This window comes from Tricharina praecox, assembly GCF_024521635.1.
Source record: "Tricharina praecox strain CBS 144465 chromosome Unknown BZA05scaffold_12, whole genome shotgun sequence".
Lineage (NCBI taxonomy): Eukaryota > Fungi > Ascomycota > Pezizomycetes > Pezizales > Pyronemataceae > Tricharina > Tricharina praecox.
In genome coordinates this window covers 799829-819240 of record NW_026250414.1, presented here as the reverse complement: position 1 = coordinate 819240, position 19412 = coordinate 799829, and the positions used below count along the sequence as shown (strand labels likewise).

Sequence of the window (19412 nt, the reverse complement as noted above, 5' to 3'; positions counted from 1 at the left end):
AAACGCAGCAGAAATCGACATCGTGGAATGCCCGAGATACCTATGGCGGGGTATGTGTTCGAGGATGTATCACTGAGCTGAACACTGGTCAGTAGGTAGCCTGGCGCATGGCTGCAGCCTGCAGTCGAGTCTTCTTCAAGCTTCCATATACGTCACGGACCGAACGAAACATACCTATGTCTGGTTGGCTCAGTTGGTAGAGCGTCGGTCTCATATCTTCTATGACTTCCACTCAGTGGCAGCAATCCGAAGATCGCGAGTTCGATCCTCGCACCGGACATCCTTTTGTTTTGACTAGGACCATATCGTTTTGCTCGCTGGTTGGTGTTGGCAGAGAGCCTGGGGGTGGGGATAAGCTTTTTGTTTCGGTTAATCATCATATGCACCTAGCATTGCAGAACCTCGAGGTAGACCAGGGCTGGGATGGGTAAGCGACGGTTGGTGCAAACGTCGATGCCGGCTATCACCAATCAGCTGCTGAAGCTGGGATAATCGAGAGCAACAACGGCGAGAATATCCCAAAGCTCGGGCGAACACTCCCATTGACTACCTATTGATTCCTCATCTGTTATACTCCACAGTATCAATACTCTAGCAGATTCCCGAAGGCTTCAAGTTCATAGACGCCGCAAGTGCCTGCGTTGGCTGAGGGGTGGTGGAGTGAGTCCGGCCTCGGTTGTAGGGTTTTACATAGCTCAAGGGTATGGCTACATAGCTGATGTCCAGTACTTTCTCTCCTTCGTTGTGTCTTTCTTGCTGGTGTTGAGTAGGGATAGTTGACTTGAGGAGAGGACTGGGCTGGGCGGTGAGCAATAGGGAACCAGTTGGCAGAGTATTGAGCTCGCGGCCAGCGGTCGGTGCCAACAGCTGGATGGAAACGGATATGTGATCTGCTATCATCTCTACCAAGGTGCTAAGATCGAGTGCAATGATGATTAAACAAGAACAAAAGGGGGTGACTGGATAATGCAGATACTATGTGCCAGAGTCCGGGAAGGGGATGGAGGTGTGTACGGAAGAACCATAAGGGAGGAGATGGAAGTATCTGCTTGCAGAAGAGAAAACCTTACACCCACCATGAAGCACGAAAATGAGATATGTCCGTCAGCTCCGTCAGCAAGGAATCCTTCTACCGAGCTCGAGTATGCGCATCAAACATGATAGATAGTTCTGTAGGGAGAAGAGAAGAGTCCCGTTGCTACCGCTGCCCCTTAGCAAACATTCTACCACTTTATATTTTCCGCCCTCCATCCTCCAATACGAAAAATCCCCCGCGTGGCCTAGTAGTCACGCACCCGGCGGATGGGGATTGAACAGTGGTTCAATTCTCGGGGGTTTTCAAGCTACCCATCGGGGTGGTGAAGGTTTTTGATTTTTTTGCGTGTCTCCGCTGGTATCAGGGCATAGTGCATCACTCGAATATCGAGTGATGGAACGTGAGCAAGAGGGCGCAACAGATTGCAGTGTAGACGACAAACATTATATTGATTAACCACTACATAACGCACCCTTGATTCATCCGCGAGCCATATATACCTCAAGACAACAGCACCTCCTTCCGCCTCCTTAACACGCGGGTATCCCACCACTCCTCGCAGCGCTTGGCAAACCCCGTTTTGTACCTCTTGTACGTGACGATCCTGCTGCCATCGACCAGCTCATCAGGACAACTCGAGACCTCGTAGCCCAGCGCAGGCAGGACCTTCGCGAACATCATCCAGTACACCAAACCGAAGGCGATGATCCCCGTGGCGACGCCGGGGGTGACATATGACGGGATCTCCTTCCTCTTCTCGACCTCGTCGGGCGCGGGCCACCAGGAGAGGATCACGACGAACAGCTGCGCGGGGACGTAGACGGCGATGATACCCACGAGCACCGCGAACGGGAACAGCTGCGGCCGCCAGTTCCGCAGCGGCTGGTAGTACAGTGCGATGATGCCGAGGGACACCGCGATGATCATCCATGTCTGCCCGTACACGAACAGGTCCGTCACCAGGTTGTATACCTCGTCGTTCTGGTTGTTGGGCGTGAATACGATGAAGGTGGCGCAGACTAGCCAGTGTAGGAGAAGACCGCCAGATGGCGTGTCGTAGTGGGATTGTCGCGCCCAGAATTGGGAGAAGGGTAGGATCCGCAGTTTGGCGATTTCTTGCTTCACCCGTGCCACTGAGTATGTGCTGCTGATGAAATTGCCTAGAATGCTGAGCGCTACCATCACTTTGAGCACCCGCTCGGAGAAGACGCTTTTGCCGAAGACCTGGCCGTCGTCAGTACTTTACTCGATGGAGTGGGACTGGCTGTGGGGGGAGGGGGAGGGACACACCTTGACAAAAAACTTCGCCGCAACGATATCCCCCTCCAACAGGAGTTCCTCATTACTCAACACCGTAAAATACGCAATATTGGCGAGGATATATAGCAGCGTCAACCCACCAATACTCACGAACGCCGCGGCCTTGAAGACCCTTCCCTCATGGCCCGGCGGTCCCCTGCGCACCTCTGACAGGATATAATTCGCATTCTCCCACCCGGTGTACGCCCACAGCACACCCAGGATCGCACTCGCATACTCCTGCATACTCTTCTTCTCCGTCTCGACGAGCTGTTGTAGCCCGAGGTTCCTGAACCCCTCCGCGGCGCCTTGCGTCCTCCCCGTCGCCGCGAACCCGACAATGATGATGAACAGCACGAGCGAGACCTTGTAGATCGCCAGGAAGTTGTTGAGCGCGATGCCCATCTTCCGCGAGAACATGTGGACCGCGCACACCGCCGTGAGCATCACCAGCGCGATGAACTTCTGTAGGTGGTACGAGGGATTGGCGTTGCCCGGGTCGAACGCTTGAAGGATCAGCTTCGCGAACGTGATGCAGTTGCCAGCCCAGTGCGTTAACATCACGAAGAGAAGGCTGATCACGATCACGACTAGGTATTTGGGCCGCGGGTAGGCTTCGTCTACCTTTACGGCTGTCAGCGGGACATGCCATCAAGAGGAGCGAGGGACGGCAACAACGAACGTACATAGATAACCTCTCCGCCCGAAAATGGCAGCGCCAGTCCCATCTCGACATAGACGATCAGCCTTTGCACTTATTAGCCGCTCATCCATCATTCCCCCCCTCGTCCTCGGTGCATTTCCCACTCACCCAGCGAGACTCATAAGCCCGCAGGCAAACCATAGCCCGAGTGCCACACCCTTCCCACCGGCATTGGCTAGCACGACACTCGGCTTCGCAAAGACGCCAGTGCCGATGCACTTACTGACGATCAGCGCCGCGGTCGAGAAGTAGCCCAACTTCTGCTGCTCCGCCATCGGCGCATACACCACTCTTTCCATATTTGTCCGCGCGATCCCCGGTTTCGATGAGGAGGAGGCCGAGGCCGCCGTGGTGATCGTCGCGGTCGGAGAGCGCAGCCCACCGCCACCACTGCCGCCCATTCCGCCGCCCATTCCGCCCCCGCCGCTACCACCACCCACGCCACCATTGCGCCGGTAGAACGTCGGGAATAGTTGCTCATGGCTCGTGTTGGAGCGGATCGTGCACAGCTCCACTTCCGCCGAGTGTTGTCTTGACGACGGCGCTGCTGAAGCTGAATCCGCCATAGTTATTGCTTTCTAGAGAGTCAGTATGTACAGTATGTACAGTACACACGTACGGTGGGTAGAGGGAGAGAAAAGGGAAAAAGAAAAGGGAGCAGCGCAGTGCTCACTTGCGGTGATTATATCCACCCATCCCCCCCTTCACGGGAAGCCACAGCTCACACACAGCCCACAACCCACATCGGAACGGCTGGTGGTGATGGGAGGGAGGGAGGGTGGGGAGGGGGAGTGACCGTTAAGGCGTTAAGGCCGAGCGAGGGAGGGACTCGAGAGCACCTGCCGTTCCGTTGCACGCGGGTACCCGCCACCCCCCGCCCCGAGGGAGAGGCCGTTATATAGAACACAGACACAGACACAGACACAGACACACAAGTCCCCGCTGATCGAAGGTACGTATGCACAATGCACACACATATCTGCCGCGCATGTACAACATATACTCGAGTAGTTGCATCCTCGATAAAGACAAGGCCCCATACAAGACCCCAGGGGAGCAGGAGCAGGCATTTAAACATAAGTATAAGCATAAGCCCCGCAAGCCTATGTATTGTACTCTGCGTACGTACGGCAGTTCAAACCTCCGGGGCCCGGGCCAGCCGCAGATCACCCGTCATTTACTTACATACATCATACATACTCATGTATTTATGTATGCTGCGGAATTAAACCAGTGGATGGATCCCCTGACCCGACCTGGCCTGGCCTGGCATCGAGAGATCTGGCCGCTTCCGGAAGGAAAGCCCCGAGACGTTGGGAAGGATGGTGGGCGGGTGGGCGGGTGGTTTCTCACATAATTACATTCGGAAGCAGGGAAGGGGGGAGTGCGGGGAGTGATGCTGTGTGAAGACGATATCGAGACACCCTACATGAATATAGTGCATACGAGACCCGGGCCATCCCGGACGATCATGCGCAGTTGGTACAACATGTGTAAATACATAGTACAGTTGTTTGGTCAATCCCTGAGCTCCTCGCGTTGTACTGTCACTCCTGTACTGTCACTCCTTCTCCTATGTGCTCTCACGGGAGAACCACCGCGACTACCTCCTCGATACTAACGAAGTCGGAATCGAGGATTGAGAACCGCCGTGAAATTACTAACCAGAATCCACTCCCATCTCTACTATATAGTTATACGCCCTCGATAGATCCATATACGTAGAGTATGCCCCCAGATCGAAGGCACTGAAACGTGGAAACGTGGAAGCCACTTCTTCCTATCTATCCGGCAGGCGTGTGGTGAATTCGAATCGCACTTCGAATACCTACCTGGTAGATGTCCCAGGGTCCAGAAAGCACGTTTCATGTTCGGCAGGTAGGTGGGTAAGTATTCAACCCTGCTGGATGGATGGCTTGGGGATGGCTGGTTCTCGTCGTCGTCGGCGGTCGGCTTCATTAAGCTTAATACCGGTACGGTGCAGGCATGTCATCATTCATGGGTTCGTATGGCGGAGACTCGGAGTAAAAGCTTGTGGTAGTTAGGGAGGTAGTTGGCTGCGTAAGCGCGGGGTCTGGAGTGATGTCGTTGCTGTCGAGGATGATTCTCGCTAAGCTCTACATGAATGATGAGCTTGCTTGGATTTGTGTGGGTAGACAGGCATGAGCGAGAGACCAAGTGGTGAAGCAAACGCCTAGGTGCCTAGATCCGGAGTCAATGACGGGTGGAAGTGTTCGGGGGATTCTATGCAAGGCGGAGTGCCAGTTGGTAGTCACTCAACGGCCATTCATGCTCACCACTGCAGCTTCCAATCCCACCCCCTCTCCAAGACAAATCGCACCCGCTACTAGTAGTCGCCATTCAAACCGTATCGCCAGTAGCCATTCACATCATATGTATCGTCAGTAGCCATTCACACCGTACACATCGTCAGTAAATATCATTAGCAGCATACTGAATCACAATCATCACCTCTCCAAAGCTCTACGAAACACCCCGCCTCCCCTCCTCCCCGCCTCCCCGCCTCCCCGCCTCCCTGGTCCCAAGGCTCCCAAGCACCATCCCACCCCACCTTCCGCGTTCAACTAGCTTCCGTATGTATCTAGCTTCCATAGCTCCTCCAGCCATCCACCTCATCCACCTGCCACTGCTGCACCACGCCCCGCCCCGCCCCGCCGCGTTCCTTCCGCCCGGGTCCTGAGCTCTACTCTAGTTCCGAGTCTAGAGGCGTGTCTAGAATAGATTAGGAAGTTTCCAAAATCCCCGAAATCCCCGAGCAGGCTGATGTCGAAAAAAACAATGCCATGACCGCGCCGAGGAGACGGATGATTGAATTGAACTTCACTAACCCGACAAACTCAAGCTCAACTCAAGCTCAACTCAAGCTCAATTCGCATACCTCTTAGGTAGTTCATATGCTAAAGTAAAGTACACACTCCGTCCCTTCCAAAAGCACCAAACAAAACGCATCAAAAAGCATCAACTCAAATCACATCAGAACCAAAATCAAAAATGACAACCATCGCCGCAAGCCACACACAGACACGCACGCACGCTGATCCAACCACAATAGATACAAAGGGAAAATGAGAAGGAAAATGATGCAAACCAATCAAAAAAAGACCCTAAGTATGCTTAAACTCACGCCCAATGCCTGCACAAAAACACACGCCGCACAAACCCATACTCGCACAAATTTATCCATACTCGCACAAATTTATCCATACTCGCACACACACTTGGATGAGAGGTTAGAGGTTAGAGGAAGACGGGCTCCTACGCCTTGAGTCGCCTCTCCTCGCACCCCACGCACACGGGAACCTCTCTGCCTTCGGTGCCGCGGACGAAGAATCGGCCGTCGTCGAATGTGGTGTTGCATTCCTGTTTTCTTTCCGTTAGTATCCAGCGGTAGTAAAGACGGAGGGGAAGGGAACAAACCGTGCAGCAGAAACAATCTTCGTGCCACTCGCCGCCGAGCGCTTTCACGACCGTCTCGGTAACAGGCTTCTTGCACTTCTTGCAGCGTCCGGAGTAGCGCTTGGTATAGCAGCCGACGCACCACGCGTATCCATCCTTCTCGACGAACTTGCTCTGGGCGGTGAAGGGGTCGCCACACTCGGCGCAGAAGAAGTGGCCAGGGTGCCAGGTGCTGCCGCACGCCATGACGACTTCTCCCTCGATCGGGGTTTTGCAGCTCTTGCAGCGCGGCGAGAAGAGCTCGTGGAAGTCGAGGTGGCAGTAGAAGCGCACGCCGGTGCCGTTGCCGGTAAGCGTAGTTTCTTCGATGCCGGCCTTTTCGAGCCGCTTGGAGCGGTGCTCTTTGGGCTCCGGGTAGAAGCCGACGTGCTCGAGCGGCGTTTCGCAGTGGTCGCAGCGGAAACATTCGGGGTGGAAGCGGAGGGATCCGGCGGTCACTATACGGCCTTCGATCGGGTTCCTACACAGGTTGCAGCTGGCGCGGGCACGTCCTCCCGTGGTTGAGGAGGAGGAGGAGTAGACGGAGGAGGTCGTTGCGCCACGGGGATGCGGCAGTGGGCGGCCACTGGGGCGTGTGTTTGAAGGTGGAGCATCAGGTGTGGAGATCGAGGGGATAGAAGGAACCTTGCGACCTCCATCACCATTGCCACCAAAGTTGATGGTCGGCACGGCCGGAGAGGATTTCGCACCGGAGGCGTTGATGGAGGGTCTGGGAGGGTCGTCCGGGAATGATATCGCGGGGATGGTCGGTGCCGCATTTGACCTGGACACCGTGACCCGAGGTGCTGCAACAGTCGGCGGGGAACTGGGAGCCTCGACGATTGCGATGACCGGAGGTGGCGGTGGCTTCACCTGAGCTCCATATTTGGTGGTGTTTTTCCGGACCGGGGTCTGCTCCTGAGGAGGGGTCGGACCTCTAGGCCCGCTCGGACCGCCAACTTTCGGGAACGGCTTTCTACCGAGCCCCTTTAGGATCTCAGCTTCAGCTTCAGCTTCGTCTTCTTCAGACCCTGAGGGCGGTGGCGATGGCAATGCCTCAGTAGAGTCAGTCGTCGTGTATTTGGGATTGTTCTCCTGAGTTGGTTCCCGCCTCCATGGCTCAACGTACTCCGTTCGACGGGGAAGTGGCGTTCCGTATTGTCTGCGACTACCACTGGGTGCTTGCGAGGGGACTCCTGCCACGGCCGTCCTGTTCGATGGCGAATCCGTCATGGCGGCGCGTGTATTCGGCGAAGGACTGGGGGAACCGGCTTTGTTGATCCTCAGAGGGGCAATAGTTGGCAGGGCGTCCTGTGTTGATAAAGATTCAAAGTGCAGCGTCAATTCCTTCTCGATTTTCGATGCGTCTTCTGGTTTTGGGGGATGACATGGCGGCATCATAACAGCGCCAGCCTCATTCCGGGGCAATTTCCAAGACACACGCTTCTTCCGCTCCGAATTCCCAGAAGAGGAACTCGAGCCGGACGATATGCTCTGCGGTCTCCCAGTGCCGCCTCCGCCGATCAACCCCGAAGAGAACCCCCGGAAGCTGCCCGCGGGGGCCGACTCGCGTTTCTTCGCATTCGATGAGCTGCGCGACGGACTTGCGGTGTCGCCGGTCCTGCCATCCTGTCGATCCACTCCATCCCATCCCTTCTCGTCGGCCTCTCCTCCCGCGGATTTCGGCGGAGATCTGTTCACGAATCCCAGGATCGATGAGGTGGTGTTGGACCGCCTGTGCGACGCTCCCGACGAGTGTTTCCGGATCAGCTTGCTTTCCCGGCGACTCAGCGCAGGCGGAGGAGTAGCACTGTGAAGGGTCGGAGGCCCGAATGGATCGATGACGACGGGCTCAGAGGCTGGCGGGGGGACCGAGGCGGTCGCCGCGCGCAGAATCGACCATCGCGATTTCGATGCCGATATCGGCCGGCTGCCTGAGGGGCGCTGGGGCTTGTTGTTTCGCAGGTCTGCCAGGTATTGCTCTGTCCGTTTCACACACGTAGCCCGTCAGTTATTTTCGTTGTTCTTGTCCTCTGTCTTGTCCGGCCGGGGTGCGGCTGGCGAAGGTGACGCAGGCAGGTGAGCAGGAGGGGGGTCTCAAACCGAGCTGCTCCTTGGTCATGTACGATTTCCGTGCTTCGGCCATCGCGGCGGACGACGAGAAGTCGAGAAGTTCTCTCGGTATCTATACTTCTCCTTCTCTAAGTAACTCCGACGAATAGGGAATGTCTCTGCTCTGGGATCGGTGGTGTCTCGTATCGGCAGGCGGTGGGGGTCGGAGCGGGAACGATAGGATCCTCAGGATCGTAGAATTGGAGGGGCTGGGAGTGGGATTGTTTTGATTGTTTTTTTCTTCTGGCGAAGGAACGGGGGGGGACAAGTGTTGTGGGTTGAGTAGGGGCACCCGTTCTTAAGAGTTCGTTCGATACGACAAGGGCAGGGTGGGGCGGGGGAAGAGGGGTGAATTGTTCGGAATAAATGAAGAGATCTGAGGTTGTAGATTTATGATCGGGAGAGGGCGAAGGTGTTGAGTTGTGAGTGGTGAGTGGGAATTTTGCTTTGCGATGTGCTGAATGGCTGCTTGCTGCTGCTGCTTGCGTGCGTGCCAGCCAGCCAGCCAGCTCCTTTCGCCTTGCTTTGCTTTGCTTTGCTTTGCTTTGCTCTGCTCTGCTTTCGCTGGTTGCGTTGTCTGGCCAACACATCGACCTGTGCAGTGCGACGCGGCACGACCGACACGGCGAAAGCGAGGAAGCAGCGAGAGCCGAAGTCTTGGCGAAGGGATTGGGTGGCGGATGCGGGAGCGGAAGTCGCTTAGTAAGCGCCCTTGTCACGTGGACTGTTAGCAGTATCACGTGGACCGAGATAGCGTGGGAGCCAAAGTGTCGTGGAGCTGCTTTCAGCATGCGGCGCGAATCATCTATCAACCTCCGAAACACGAATTCCACTACCACGACCACCACCACTCTCCATCCATATCACCCCATCCACCATTCACACTCACTACTCTGCAGCCCGACCGAGCAACCACAACTACACAATGTCCGACTCAGGTACGTTCTGCAATCACGCCCAGCTTCACGCTCTCTCCTAACTCAATCGCCTTCAGAACTCTCTTCCCTCGACGGGGGTTCGTCCCCTGCCCTTCAGGCGGCACCAGAACATGCCGCCATCGCCTCCCCCGAGAAGCCGACGGGCAATCGCTACGACACAATGTTCGGCTCGGACCACGAAGATGCCAGCGACGAGGAAGACGCGCAGACGCGCAAACGCGTGGGCAAGACCACGGCCGACGACGAGAACCCCAACCTCACTACCACCAACGACGATGACGACGACGAGCCACTGGACGACCTTTTCGGCGATGACGACGAAGCCCAGGCACGGGACAAGGAATTGTTCTCGGACGCGGAACTCGGCGCCACGCCTGCGGCCGTCCGCGACTCGCCTACCCCCGAACCCGAGCGCTTCGTCGAGATCACACTCCCGCGACATCCTGGTCCCGGTGCCGGCAGCGATTCCCACCTGTACCTCATGAAGATCCCGTCCTTTCTCTCGATGGAGCCCCAACTCTTCGACCCGGAGAAATTCGTCCTTCCCCACATCTCCGCAGGCGAGACCACATCCGCGTACACCAAGGCGACGACCGCGATCCGCGTCCGCCGTGACCCCCGCAACCCCGCGCAGCTCCAAAGCAACGCGCGCGTCATCCGCTGGAGCGACGGCAGCATGTCGCTCCAAATCGCGTCGTCGCCCACCCTCTACGACCTCCCGCTCAAGGACCTAACCGTTGACCCCACCCAGCCGAGCAAATACAAGCCATCGCAAGACTCGCACACCTTCGTGCTGGACCCGCACGAGAGCGCGGGCACGCTCCGCGTCGTCGGCCACGCCACGCGCTCGCTCAACGTCGTCTCCGCCAGCGTTAACCTCGCGTCGGACTACGCGATCCAGCGGCTTCACAACGAGCTGCAGTCTGCAGTCCCCACCCCGAGCCGCACCACGCCGCTCGAGCTCAGCGAGCTGAAGGATCCTGAGGCGGAGCGCAAGGAGGCAGAGCGCATAGCCAAGGAGAAGGAGCGCGCCAACCGCAAGCTCGAGGCCCAGCGCCGCAGGGCAAGAGATCGCGATCCCCTCGAGTCCGCTGCTAAACGTTCTTACGCCAGAGTCACGGGTACGAGGAGCAAGCGCGATTCGCCACCGATCACCAGGGGCGGCCGCGTCCGTGAGGATGAGTACGACCTTGAGGATGAGTTTATCGAGGGCAGCGATGATGAGGAGGAGGAGGCGGAGGCGACGGATGACGACGATGAGGAGGAGGATATGGAGGAGCGGCCCGCTAGACGCCAGAGGGGCGAGAGTCGTGATCGGAAGAGGAGGAGGGTCGTCGATAGTGATGAGGAGTAACCTACGCACACACGCATAGGGAGCGGTGTATTTAATGAACTGAACATAGGAGCGCTTGGAATGGTTATTGTTTGCTTACTTTTACTATCGGTGATATTCCTTGAGTGGGAGGCAGAACGTCGGGGAATGAGTGACGCCATATCCACGGTGAACCGCCCTCCAGACTTCTGATCGAGTACCTAGGTGGGAAAGCATCACCAGTGCACGCTCTTTTTGTTTGATCATGATTCATACTCGAATTTATCCCACACAGAATATGGCGGCGTATGATACATTTCCCTCTCCAGTCCACAAGTTACTCTGCACGGTTCAGCGTCTGATTGCATGCCACCTAGCAGTAGTAGGTACATCGATTACCGTGCACGCTTTTTTGTTTGTTTAATCGCTGATCGCTCGTGACCTTTCCAGGCACATGACAATATACCGTAGTGTACACACGCCGTTGCCCCTCCCCGTCTCCGTCCGAACCTCTGCCCGCAGGATCGTCTGCTAGCTCTTCCGTTCGAACTTCGGGGCAGCACTTGTCGAGATGCTCCCGCGTCTAGGTTTTGACTCTTATAGAGCGGCACCATCCGCACCGGGTATCGAGGCGGTTCTTTCCATTATGTACTGTGCACGGCTCATTTCCAACCCGACCAAACCATATCAATTATGTCGCGAGTGATATCACAAGCAACCACGCAACCGCAACCGTAACCATGTGACCTCTGACCGAAACCAGTCCCCGACTAAAAGATTTTGATCTGGACGGGTATAGAGTAGAGTATCCCGGCCAGTACCGACCAGAAAAGTTTCGGTCCGGATATATCCCGACCAGTCCGGAGTTCGGACGTGAAATTTTTTAGTCCGGATATATCCCGACCAGTCCCGACCATACCTAAAATTAGTCGGGACTGGACAGGACATCCCGTTAGCAGGCCGGACAACTGGCTCGACGCGCGGCAATCCCCTTCCCCCGCCTGGCGGCCTGACGGCCTGGGCACCAAGCCGATGTATGTACCAAGAGCGCACCAGCGAAAACACACACACGGTGCTAGTGATGAATCGGGATAGGTATCATACCTACTTCGTGTCCGCGCGGCAGAGGCAACATCGATTGCTTTTCGCATACGGCCTTTCTACATATGTATGTAGATATGTACGTACTAGTAGACCGTGGCGAACGTACCGAAGAACTATGTAGAAACTCCTTTCCTATCTATACCCGCTCCGCAAAGCAAAGGGCGTGGAGATCCCGCTGTCATGTGTCCACACGGTCCGTTGCGGCGCCAAACCCTATGTATGCCAATATCTTATGCCGGTATCCGAGGGCGTATGATAGGTACGCGAGACTGGAATCCGCAGCGCAGGTCGCAATGGTATGATGCACCCAGTTATCATAGAATATCACTCGCCATACAGCCCCAGGTTCCGGTTTTTGGCCGTAAACTGGGCACGTTGGTTTCTGCGCTAAGTATGATACTCTACTATACCGCCTTCTACTCTATCATCCCAAGTTAAACGAGTCTCATCCTCCATCGTCCACCGTCCACCGTCCACCGTCCAAACCTGGGGAAAAAATGACCACACAGTTTGTTAGTTACCGCCTATCTTTGTGCAATGTGCAATGTTATGGGACTACGGGTTGGTGATGATGGTGGTGGTTCGATGGAGAACCACGGTTGGAGGGGAGTGCGGAGTGGGGAGTGCGGAGAAGTGAGGAGAAATGATCGAAGGGCGGCGTCAGGCCAATCCAGACCTCGCGCGGACGAGAAAAGCGAATCCAATCGAATACGACCGTTGGGGTGCAAGAACAAAAAAGGCGCCCAGCGTGCTTGCAGCTGGTGTTGGTGGTGGTGGTGGTGGTGGTGGTGGTGGTGGTGGTGGTGGTGGTGCTGCTGCTGGTAGTGTGGACTGTGCACTGTGAGCGCCCGAATACGGTATGTATGCATACGCCACAGACCTGCCGCCTGCGGCCTGCGGTCATCGCTGCAAGAAGTGCCCCCCCTCCAGTGTCCAGTGTCCACCCCCTCCAGTGTCCAGTGTCCACCCCCTCCAGTGTCCAGTGTCCACCCCCTCCAGTGCCCCCCCTTCCACCCCCCACCCCCCATCCCGCCCCGCCCCCGCCATGGAGAATGAAGAAGGAAGGAAGGCAGGAGCGCCCCAAGAAGGCAGCAGACAGCAGTCGGGAGTCGGGACAGCGACAGCAACGACTAGTACTTTGTGGGAGGTGAAGTAGGCAGCAGATTCCAGAAACCGGTTTCCCGCCTACCCACCCACCTACCTACCCACCCGCGTACCCACCTCCCCACCTCCCCATCTCGAAACTGTTTGTGGACGGAAGGACGGATGCTAGAGTAGTTACAGGCTTACAGCGAGGCGGTGGGCACTCCTGCAGCTGCTAGACACAGGCAGGGTGTTGTGTAGGTAGTACGGTACCAGCGCCTTGAACTTCAAATGTCGGGTTCGGCCACCGGCCACCGGCGACGGCTGTAGAGGGGTGGGTGGCGTTCCCCGGAAACAACCTAGAGAGGTGGGATGGCTGTCGAACTGGCCTACCTGTCGAACCCGCTCAGACGCCAACCAATCATCCATAAACTCCTCTCCTGGCGACTGGGCGGGTTCGACAGGTAGGCCAGTTCGACAGCCATCCCACCTCTCTAGGTTGTTTCCGGGGAACGCCACTCGAACGGTGAACCAGTATTGAACCAGTACGGTGACCTCATCGGGTATTGTGGACGAGCAATACCGGTATGTAGAGTACTCACACGGCCGGAAAGACTTATCCCCCCCCTGTTAGAGCTGTGGCTGTGATTGGCTCACCGTAGTAATTGAACATCCTCAGCCACATTTCCGGCCATGTGAGTAGAGTACGCATTTGAAATTTGAGATTTGGAATTCCAATTTCCAAGGCCTGGCGTCGCTACTCGCCAGAGAACCCATACATACAGAAGAGGAAAGAAAACCAAGGGAAGGAGGGAATATCACATTCACGACGGCGGTAGTTCTCTACCGCTAGTTACCGACACCGGCGATAGCCACAGCTGCTAATTAACCCCGACCTCGTACCCCGTTAGCCGATGCCGCTGCTAATGCTAATGATGTCGATACCTGGCACTCTACTCTACTCTGGATAGGTCAGGGCGTTAAAAGTGCCTATGACGAACAAAACAAAAGGTACTTACACATCTACCGTATGTCCGGCCGATAGGTGCTCTTCTCTTACTCTCACTCTTACTCTAGGTTGCGCCGATGTGTAGTGAGGAATCCACGCGGCGCGCGCGGCGTTGTTGGCAGCCATCTCGGCTAACGGCGCTCTCTCCTGAGTCCCGTGCTGAGTCCCGCTGAGTCCTGGTCTTGCACAGAAGTGCATAGCTCGAATACGGCAAACCCACTGAGAACCCGCCGGGAAGTTAGAACCAGCATGCACCCACCCACCGCCCAGCTGGCGGGCGTATGTAGGGGCATCCGTTCGGCAGCGCAGCAGCAGACGCCGTCAGGCCGGTTATGAAGTTACGTAACCGCCATTGTCCCAGGTCGGAAGCAATACCTTCATGTGATGAGTAAACAAAAAAACTCGCTCGCTCACCGCCGATCGGGGTACCATCTATGCAGCCTGCGGCCCTGCGGGCGACGGGAATCGGGGTTTTTGGGACTGGCTGGAATCGTGGGTATCTAGAGTACTCTATATGTATGTATAGAGTGGATATGTACCGAGGGTGGATGATTGGGTGATTGGATGATTGGCCCATGCGATTGGGGGGATTTCGAGCACAGTACCTACCGGCATCGCGCTCTGTTGGTATCCACAGCATCGAGCTACATCTAGATTCCAGATTCCACAGCTCAATATGATCCATCATATCACATGCAGACCGGTGTAAATACTCTACATACCCACCGACGACCGTGGAATCCTCAAGACTCAGCGATCAGAGTGACCACGCATCCGTAACAAACCAACACGTGCTTGGCCATTCCGAAATGAGTAACGGAGGACGTCCCTGCCCTACTGTCTGTCTGTCTACATCCCGAGAGCCATCAAGCCATAAACCATCCCAGGTATGTATGTATGGAGTGCGGTATCTAGAGTAGATATGGAGGCAACTAGACATCCCGATGCCGTTGATATGGAGAATCTTTGTACCGATATCTGGAGTGCACGGCTACGGTATTTATGTACCCTGCGTGGTGCCTGCGGAGCCTAGCGCTCGCGCAAACACGCGTCATATGCTATGGGTATGCGGAGTACTATGATATGCAAGCATCTATCTAACCAAACCTCGAATCCGTGAATCCTTGATGTGATATCTAGTTGCGAACTTGCGAGTCCGTCGTCGACGATCAACAGGCTTAAATTTGAAGGAGGAATGGGAATTTTGGAATCGGATGCATGGAAGCGCTCAGCTCATCGTCGGTATCTACTGGATACCGGTAGTTATAGGCACCGGTGCTCTATGTGCTCTATGTGCTCTATGTATGTCTCTCGATAGATATGAACTCTCGATATGTGATATGATATGCTATGTGCGAACTCTCCAAGCACAGCACAGCACAGAACAGCGCAACAAGTTATCTATGATACCGGTACAAGTTGCAACAAATTCACTTTCACCTTCACTTTCTCTTCACTTTCACCGCACCGCTCGCCCCACAAATAGTTGGGCGAGGCGAGGCCGCGAGGCGCTCGGGCGCGTTTGGTTTGCTGACACCGTCTGTGTCTGTGTCTGTGTCTGGGCTTCTTCGCTGCTTTGCGCAGCGGACTGCTGCTCTGCTCTAGCGAGCCCTAACCAACCAGACTCCTCCAGAGGTCGGTGGAATGGAATAAGCAAAAACCCGCGCTCCGAAACTGGACATTGTTGCGCATCAGTGTATTATTTATTACTGGATAACTGGATAACTGGATATATAGCTGGATAGCATGCAGTATGTAGATCCGTCTTGGTTGCGTTCTGTCCTGGCGGCGGCGAGATGAGGCTGGCTGGCTGGCTGGCTGGGTCGGTTGGCGTGGTGGTGGTGGTGGTGGTTGGCGGAAGCAGCCCGCTTGGCGCTCATCAGCGCCGAGCTGGCCTCTCTGTCTCTCTCCTTACGTCTGCAATCGCGATCGACGGGTCCAGATTTGACATGTCTTTGTTTCCGGGACCCCCTCCCCTATTTTTGTGGAGATATCTTCTTGCTGATCCCACGTGCACCTTTGTTTTTCGGTGCTTCTTTTCCTTTGTTTTTTTTCTTTCCTTTTTCTCTCGGTAAGGATTTCCTCGGCTGATTGGGAGGCTGGAACTTGGCGGTGTCGATGCGGTCTGGGGGGGATTAGAAATAGTGCGCTATGCCGCATCGGGCCGCTCGCCACCCTGGAAGTGGCCCACACAACTGGCCTGGCCATGGGACTCCGAGACCTGGACCAGAGAATTGGGCGGTCCTCGAGCGGCGGTAGCGGGGGAGGAAGGGAAGGGTGGAGGAAGGGGATGGGGGGGAACAGGAAGAACGGAAGATGGGTGGGTATATATTTAAGCTTAAGGAGTCGAGGATCACGGATATTTCGTGATCTCTCCAGGGTATCTCGCAGACGATCGATCGATCCCATAACGAAAAAGCGCAAAGTTCCAGTTCCTCCTCTAGCTATGGCACAATACGACGGCCACGCTCAATACCAGCTCTCGCTCATGTCGACGCCCTCTCCCTCTCCCTCTCCAACCCCCACGCCCTCGGCGTCTCCCCAGGCCGAGATCCGCCTGCCCACGTTCGCCATAAAGTTCCTCCGGCCGATCCGCGCGCAGAGCCGGCTGCCCTCCATCACCGACTTCCCGTCCATCACGTCGACGCCGCCGCACCGCTACACGCTCGCCTGCCTGCCGCCGCCCGAGCTGATCTCGACCATCCTCGATGCCTTCTATGCCTGCTCCGGGACACTGTTCTACATCATCAGCCGCGAGAACTCATTCGACCTATTCCGGAGCATCTACTGGGGCGGCGCACGGCGGACGCGGGCGGTGCTGGGCGAACTGTGTGCCATCGCCGCGGTGGGCGCCCAGTACGACTACGAGGGTGTGACAGAGGCCCAAAGGATTGCCCTGTGGGAAACCGCAAAGGCCTACACCGAGGATGTCAGGAAGGGCGACGAGGTCAGGGTCATCAGGGTATACACGCTGTGCGCCCTGTTTTCCATCATCGAGAAGAGGTTCGTCGCTATGTCGTACATCTGTATGTTTGCTCTCTCCTAGGCCTGGGCAGGTTCGGGGAGGGGAGATTGCTGATCGGCGCGGGGAATGCTTTTGCGGATGGCAGCGGCTGCGATGAAGATTGCCGTGAGATATGGACTGCATAAAAAGAACGACGAGGCTGGGCTGTTCAAAGGGAGGGATAGGATCCCGTACAGGAAGTGCTGGCGGTCACTGAAATTCCTGGAGAGGTACGCCTTCTAGCTTTTTTTTTTACCTGCTCGGCCCTCCTGCGGTCGCTACTCACTAGATATTGACGTCAAAAAAACAGCTGGATGGTAGGTACACTCGGCCGAGTTGCACAGCACTTGAGCCCATCGGATACCATCGATATCACCCCGATAGAGGACGGGGAAGATTCCCCCACCACCCCTACCGCGGAAATGGTTGTGGTGGACGTCGAAGTGGTGCAGACGGAACTGGGCAGGATCGCTTTCCTCATGGAGGAAATCATGAAGAACGTCTATGGAACGGGCCGCTGCGGCATCAATGTGACAAATGCGTACATGAAGAAACTGGAGTGCTGGTTGCAAGAGCTGCCAAAGTAGGAATTCGTCCACCTACAAGAACCTGATGTTCTCCCCACTGACCCAATGTAGGTTCATGCGCCTCGACACCCTTCTCAGTGACGCCTGCGACAGCTCTACCCGCCGCTCGATCCTGCTGGTGCACTTGACGTATCTCGGCTCAATGTTGCTGCTGACGCGGCCATCGCTCATTCTCCTTGTCAGCCGTCATGCTGGTGACCCATGGCTCTATGACGGCACAAAAGAGGAAGCCCGGCGATATATGGACCTGTGTCTCGAAGCCGCACACAACGTTGCCACCGTCGTCGGAATCATCGACAACGAGCAAATCCTCTTCAAACGGTGTTGGCTCGTAATGTTTGTCCCCCGTTCCTCCCTCCCTCCTCCCTCATCACTCACCCACTAACCCATCCCCAGCGGCCAATCCTTCAACTCTTTAACCCTCCTCCTCTTCCAAATCGTGCAAAAGCAGCGGCACCACCGGCCAGCGGCCGACTACGCAGCCGACCTCGCATCGGCCACGCTGTTGGTGAAAGTGCTCCTAACCTGTTCCGACCGGGACCCACTAGCCAAAAAGTTCCTTGACGTGGTGCAGCCATACGCACGGTTATTCCCACTGTCGGACCCGAACCTTGCGGCGGCATTCCCACACGCGCCACCGGCCTCGCAGCCGATCGACCTGGACGCGCTCGCGCTGCACCTGTTGTCGATAATCCGCACGCCGTTCGGCGGCGACGGTACCGTCGAAACGTGCGTGTTCCAGCCGCCGCTCGCGGTCTCGGAGGAGTCCCATGCCGGCTTTTGGCCTGCAAAGGCCTACCATGTCGAGGTGTGGAGGCAGGATATGGCGCCGACGCAGAAGCTCCCGCTTAAGAGACTGTATGATGAGGCAGATAAGGAGGTCCAGGGCTATGTTACGAGGGTTCATTGTCAGGTCAAGAAGAGGCGCACGGGGGAGGGGGATTTGTTTGTGCATGGGTGCTAGGGGAGGGGGAGGGGAGGTAGACGGACGGACGGACTGCAACTACACTGCAGCACAAATCTTGCTTTTACTTTGCTTTACTTGGTTTGGTACGCTTGGTACGCTTGGCACGCTTGGTACGCTTATTATTATCACATTGGACAATCTGTGTGTACATCTTACCTAGGGTATGTTTTTTTGCTTTTCGGAATCGGAATCGGAATTGGAATTGGAACATGTATTGGTCGGTTGAGCTTTGGACTTTGGACTTTGCAGGCCGGCGCTGCGAAATCCAGCCTCGCGTATCATACGCCCCGGATACCGGCATAAGATACCGGCATACATAGGGTCCGGCGCGCTGTCGGCGCCGCAACGGACCGGACCGTGTGGGCACTTGGCAGCGGGGTCTCCACGCCGCTCTTTGCGGAGCGGGTATAGATAGGAAATCACCCGGTACACATCTACATGGAATGATGGGAAGGCTGTATGCGAATATCAATCGATGGTGCCCCTCCCGCGCGGACATGGGGTATCATCACCACTATATACCGTGTGTTTTCCCGGCGCGCTCTAGTATCGGCTTGGTGCCCAGGCCGCCAGGCGGGGTAAGGGGATTGCTGCGTGTCGAGCCGGTTGGCGGGGCTACTGACGGGATGTCCAGTCCCGACCAATTTTGGGCATGATCGGGACTGGTCGGGATATATCCGGACTAAAAAAAATTCAGTCCGGAATGGTCGGGATATGTTCTTTTAGGTTCGGACTGGTCGGAATATACCTATCCGGACCGACCAGACATATGTATGAGGTCGGGATAAGTCTGGACAAGAAA

The 19412-nt window shown here is 56.1% G+C and overlaps 5 protein-coding genes and 1 non-coding gene across 6 annotated transcripts; 4 read left to right on the top strand and 2 right to left on the bottom strand.

The window, feature by feature from the left end:
* The first annotated feature begins 178 nt into the window (after positions 1-178).
* On the top strand, positions 179-280 carry BZA05DRAFT_t179. The gene has a single exon. It is a non-coding gene; the product is annotated as a tRNA-Met (tRNA).
* Positions 281-1537: 1257 nt separating this feature from the next.
* On the bottom strand, positions 1538-3337 carry BZA05DRAFT_337649 (amino acid/polyamine transporter I; the record flags this gene model as incomplete). Its single annotated transcript, XM_051480865.1, has 4 exons — positions 1538-2260; positions 2327-2959; positions 3022-3082; positions 3147-3337. 4 exons carry the CDS (start codon positions 3335-3337, stop codon positions 1538-1540), a joined length of 1608 nt encoding a protein of 535 aa, XP_051339492.1.
* A 2712-nt stretch (positions 3338-6049) lies between these two features.
* BZA05DRAFT_49014 (uncharacterized protein) lies at positions 6050-8853 on the bottom strand. The gene is made up of 3 exons (XM_051488353.1): positions 8598-8853; positions 6477-8476; positions 6050-6419 (listed from the first exon to the last, which is right to left on the bottom strand). Exons 1-3 carry the CDS (start codon positions 8638-8640, stop codon positions 6315-6317), a joined length of 2148 nt encoding a protein of 715 aa, XP_051339491.1. The 5' UTR covers positions 8641-8853; the 3' UTR covers positions 6050-6314.
* A 516-nt stretch (positions 8854-9369) lies between these two features.
* On the top strand, positions 9370-10964 carry BZA05DRAFT_398568 (Leo1-like protein-domain-containing protein). The gene is made up of 2 exons (XM_051483719.1): positions 9370-9544; positions 9601-10964. Exons 1-2 carry the CDS (start codon positions 9532-9534, stop codon positions 10896-10898), a joined length of 1311 nt encoding a protein of 436 aa, XP_051339490.1. The 5' UTR covers positions 9370-9531; the 3' UTR covers positions 10899-10964.
* A 4087-nt stretch (positions 10965-15051) lies between these two features.
* BZA05DRAFT_398560 (uncharacterized protein) lies at positions 15052-15908 on the top strand. Its single transcript, XM_051483718.1, has one exon. The coding sequence runs from the start codon at positions 15267-15269 to the stop codon at positions 15795-15797; it is 531 nt and encodes a 176-aa protein (XP_051339489.1). The 5' UTR covers positions 15052-15266; the 3' UTR covers positions 15798-15908.
* Positions 15909-16498: 590 nt separating this feature from the next.
* On the top strand, positions 16499-18913 carry BZA05DRAFT_418856 (uncharacterized protein; the record flags this gene model as incomplete). The annotated part of the gene is made up of 7 exons (XM_051485548.1): positions 16499-17078; positions 17163-17286; positions 17367-17639; positions 17695-17979; positions 18040-18501; position 18771; positions 18860-18913. The coding sequence occupies 7 exons, from the start codon at positions 16499-16501 to the stop codon at positions 18911-18913; spliced, it is 1779 nt and encodes a 592-aa protein (XP_051339488.1).
* Positions 18914-19412: the final 499 nt, after the last annotated feature.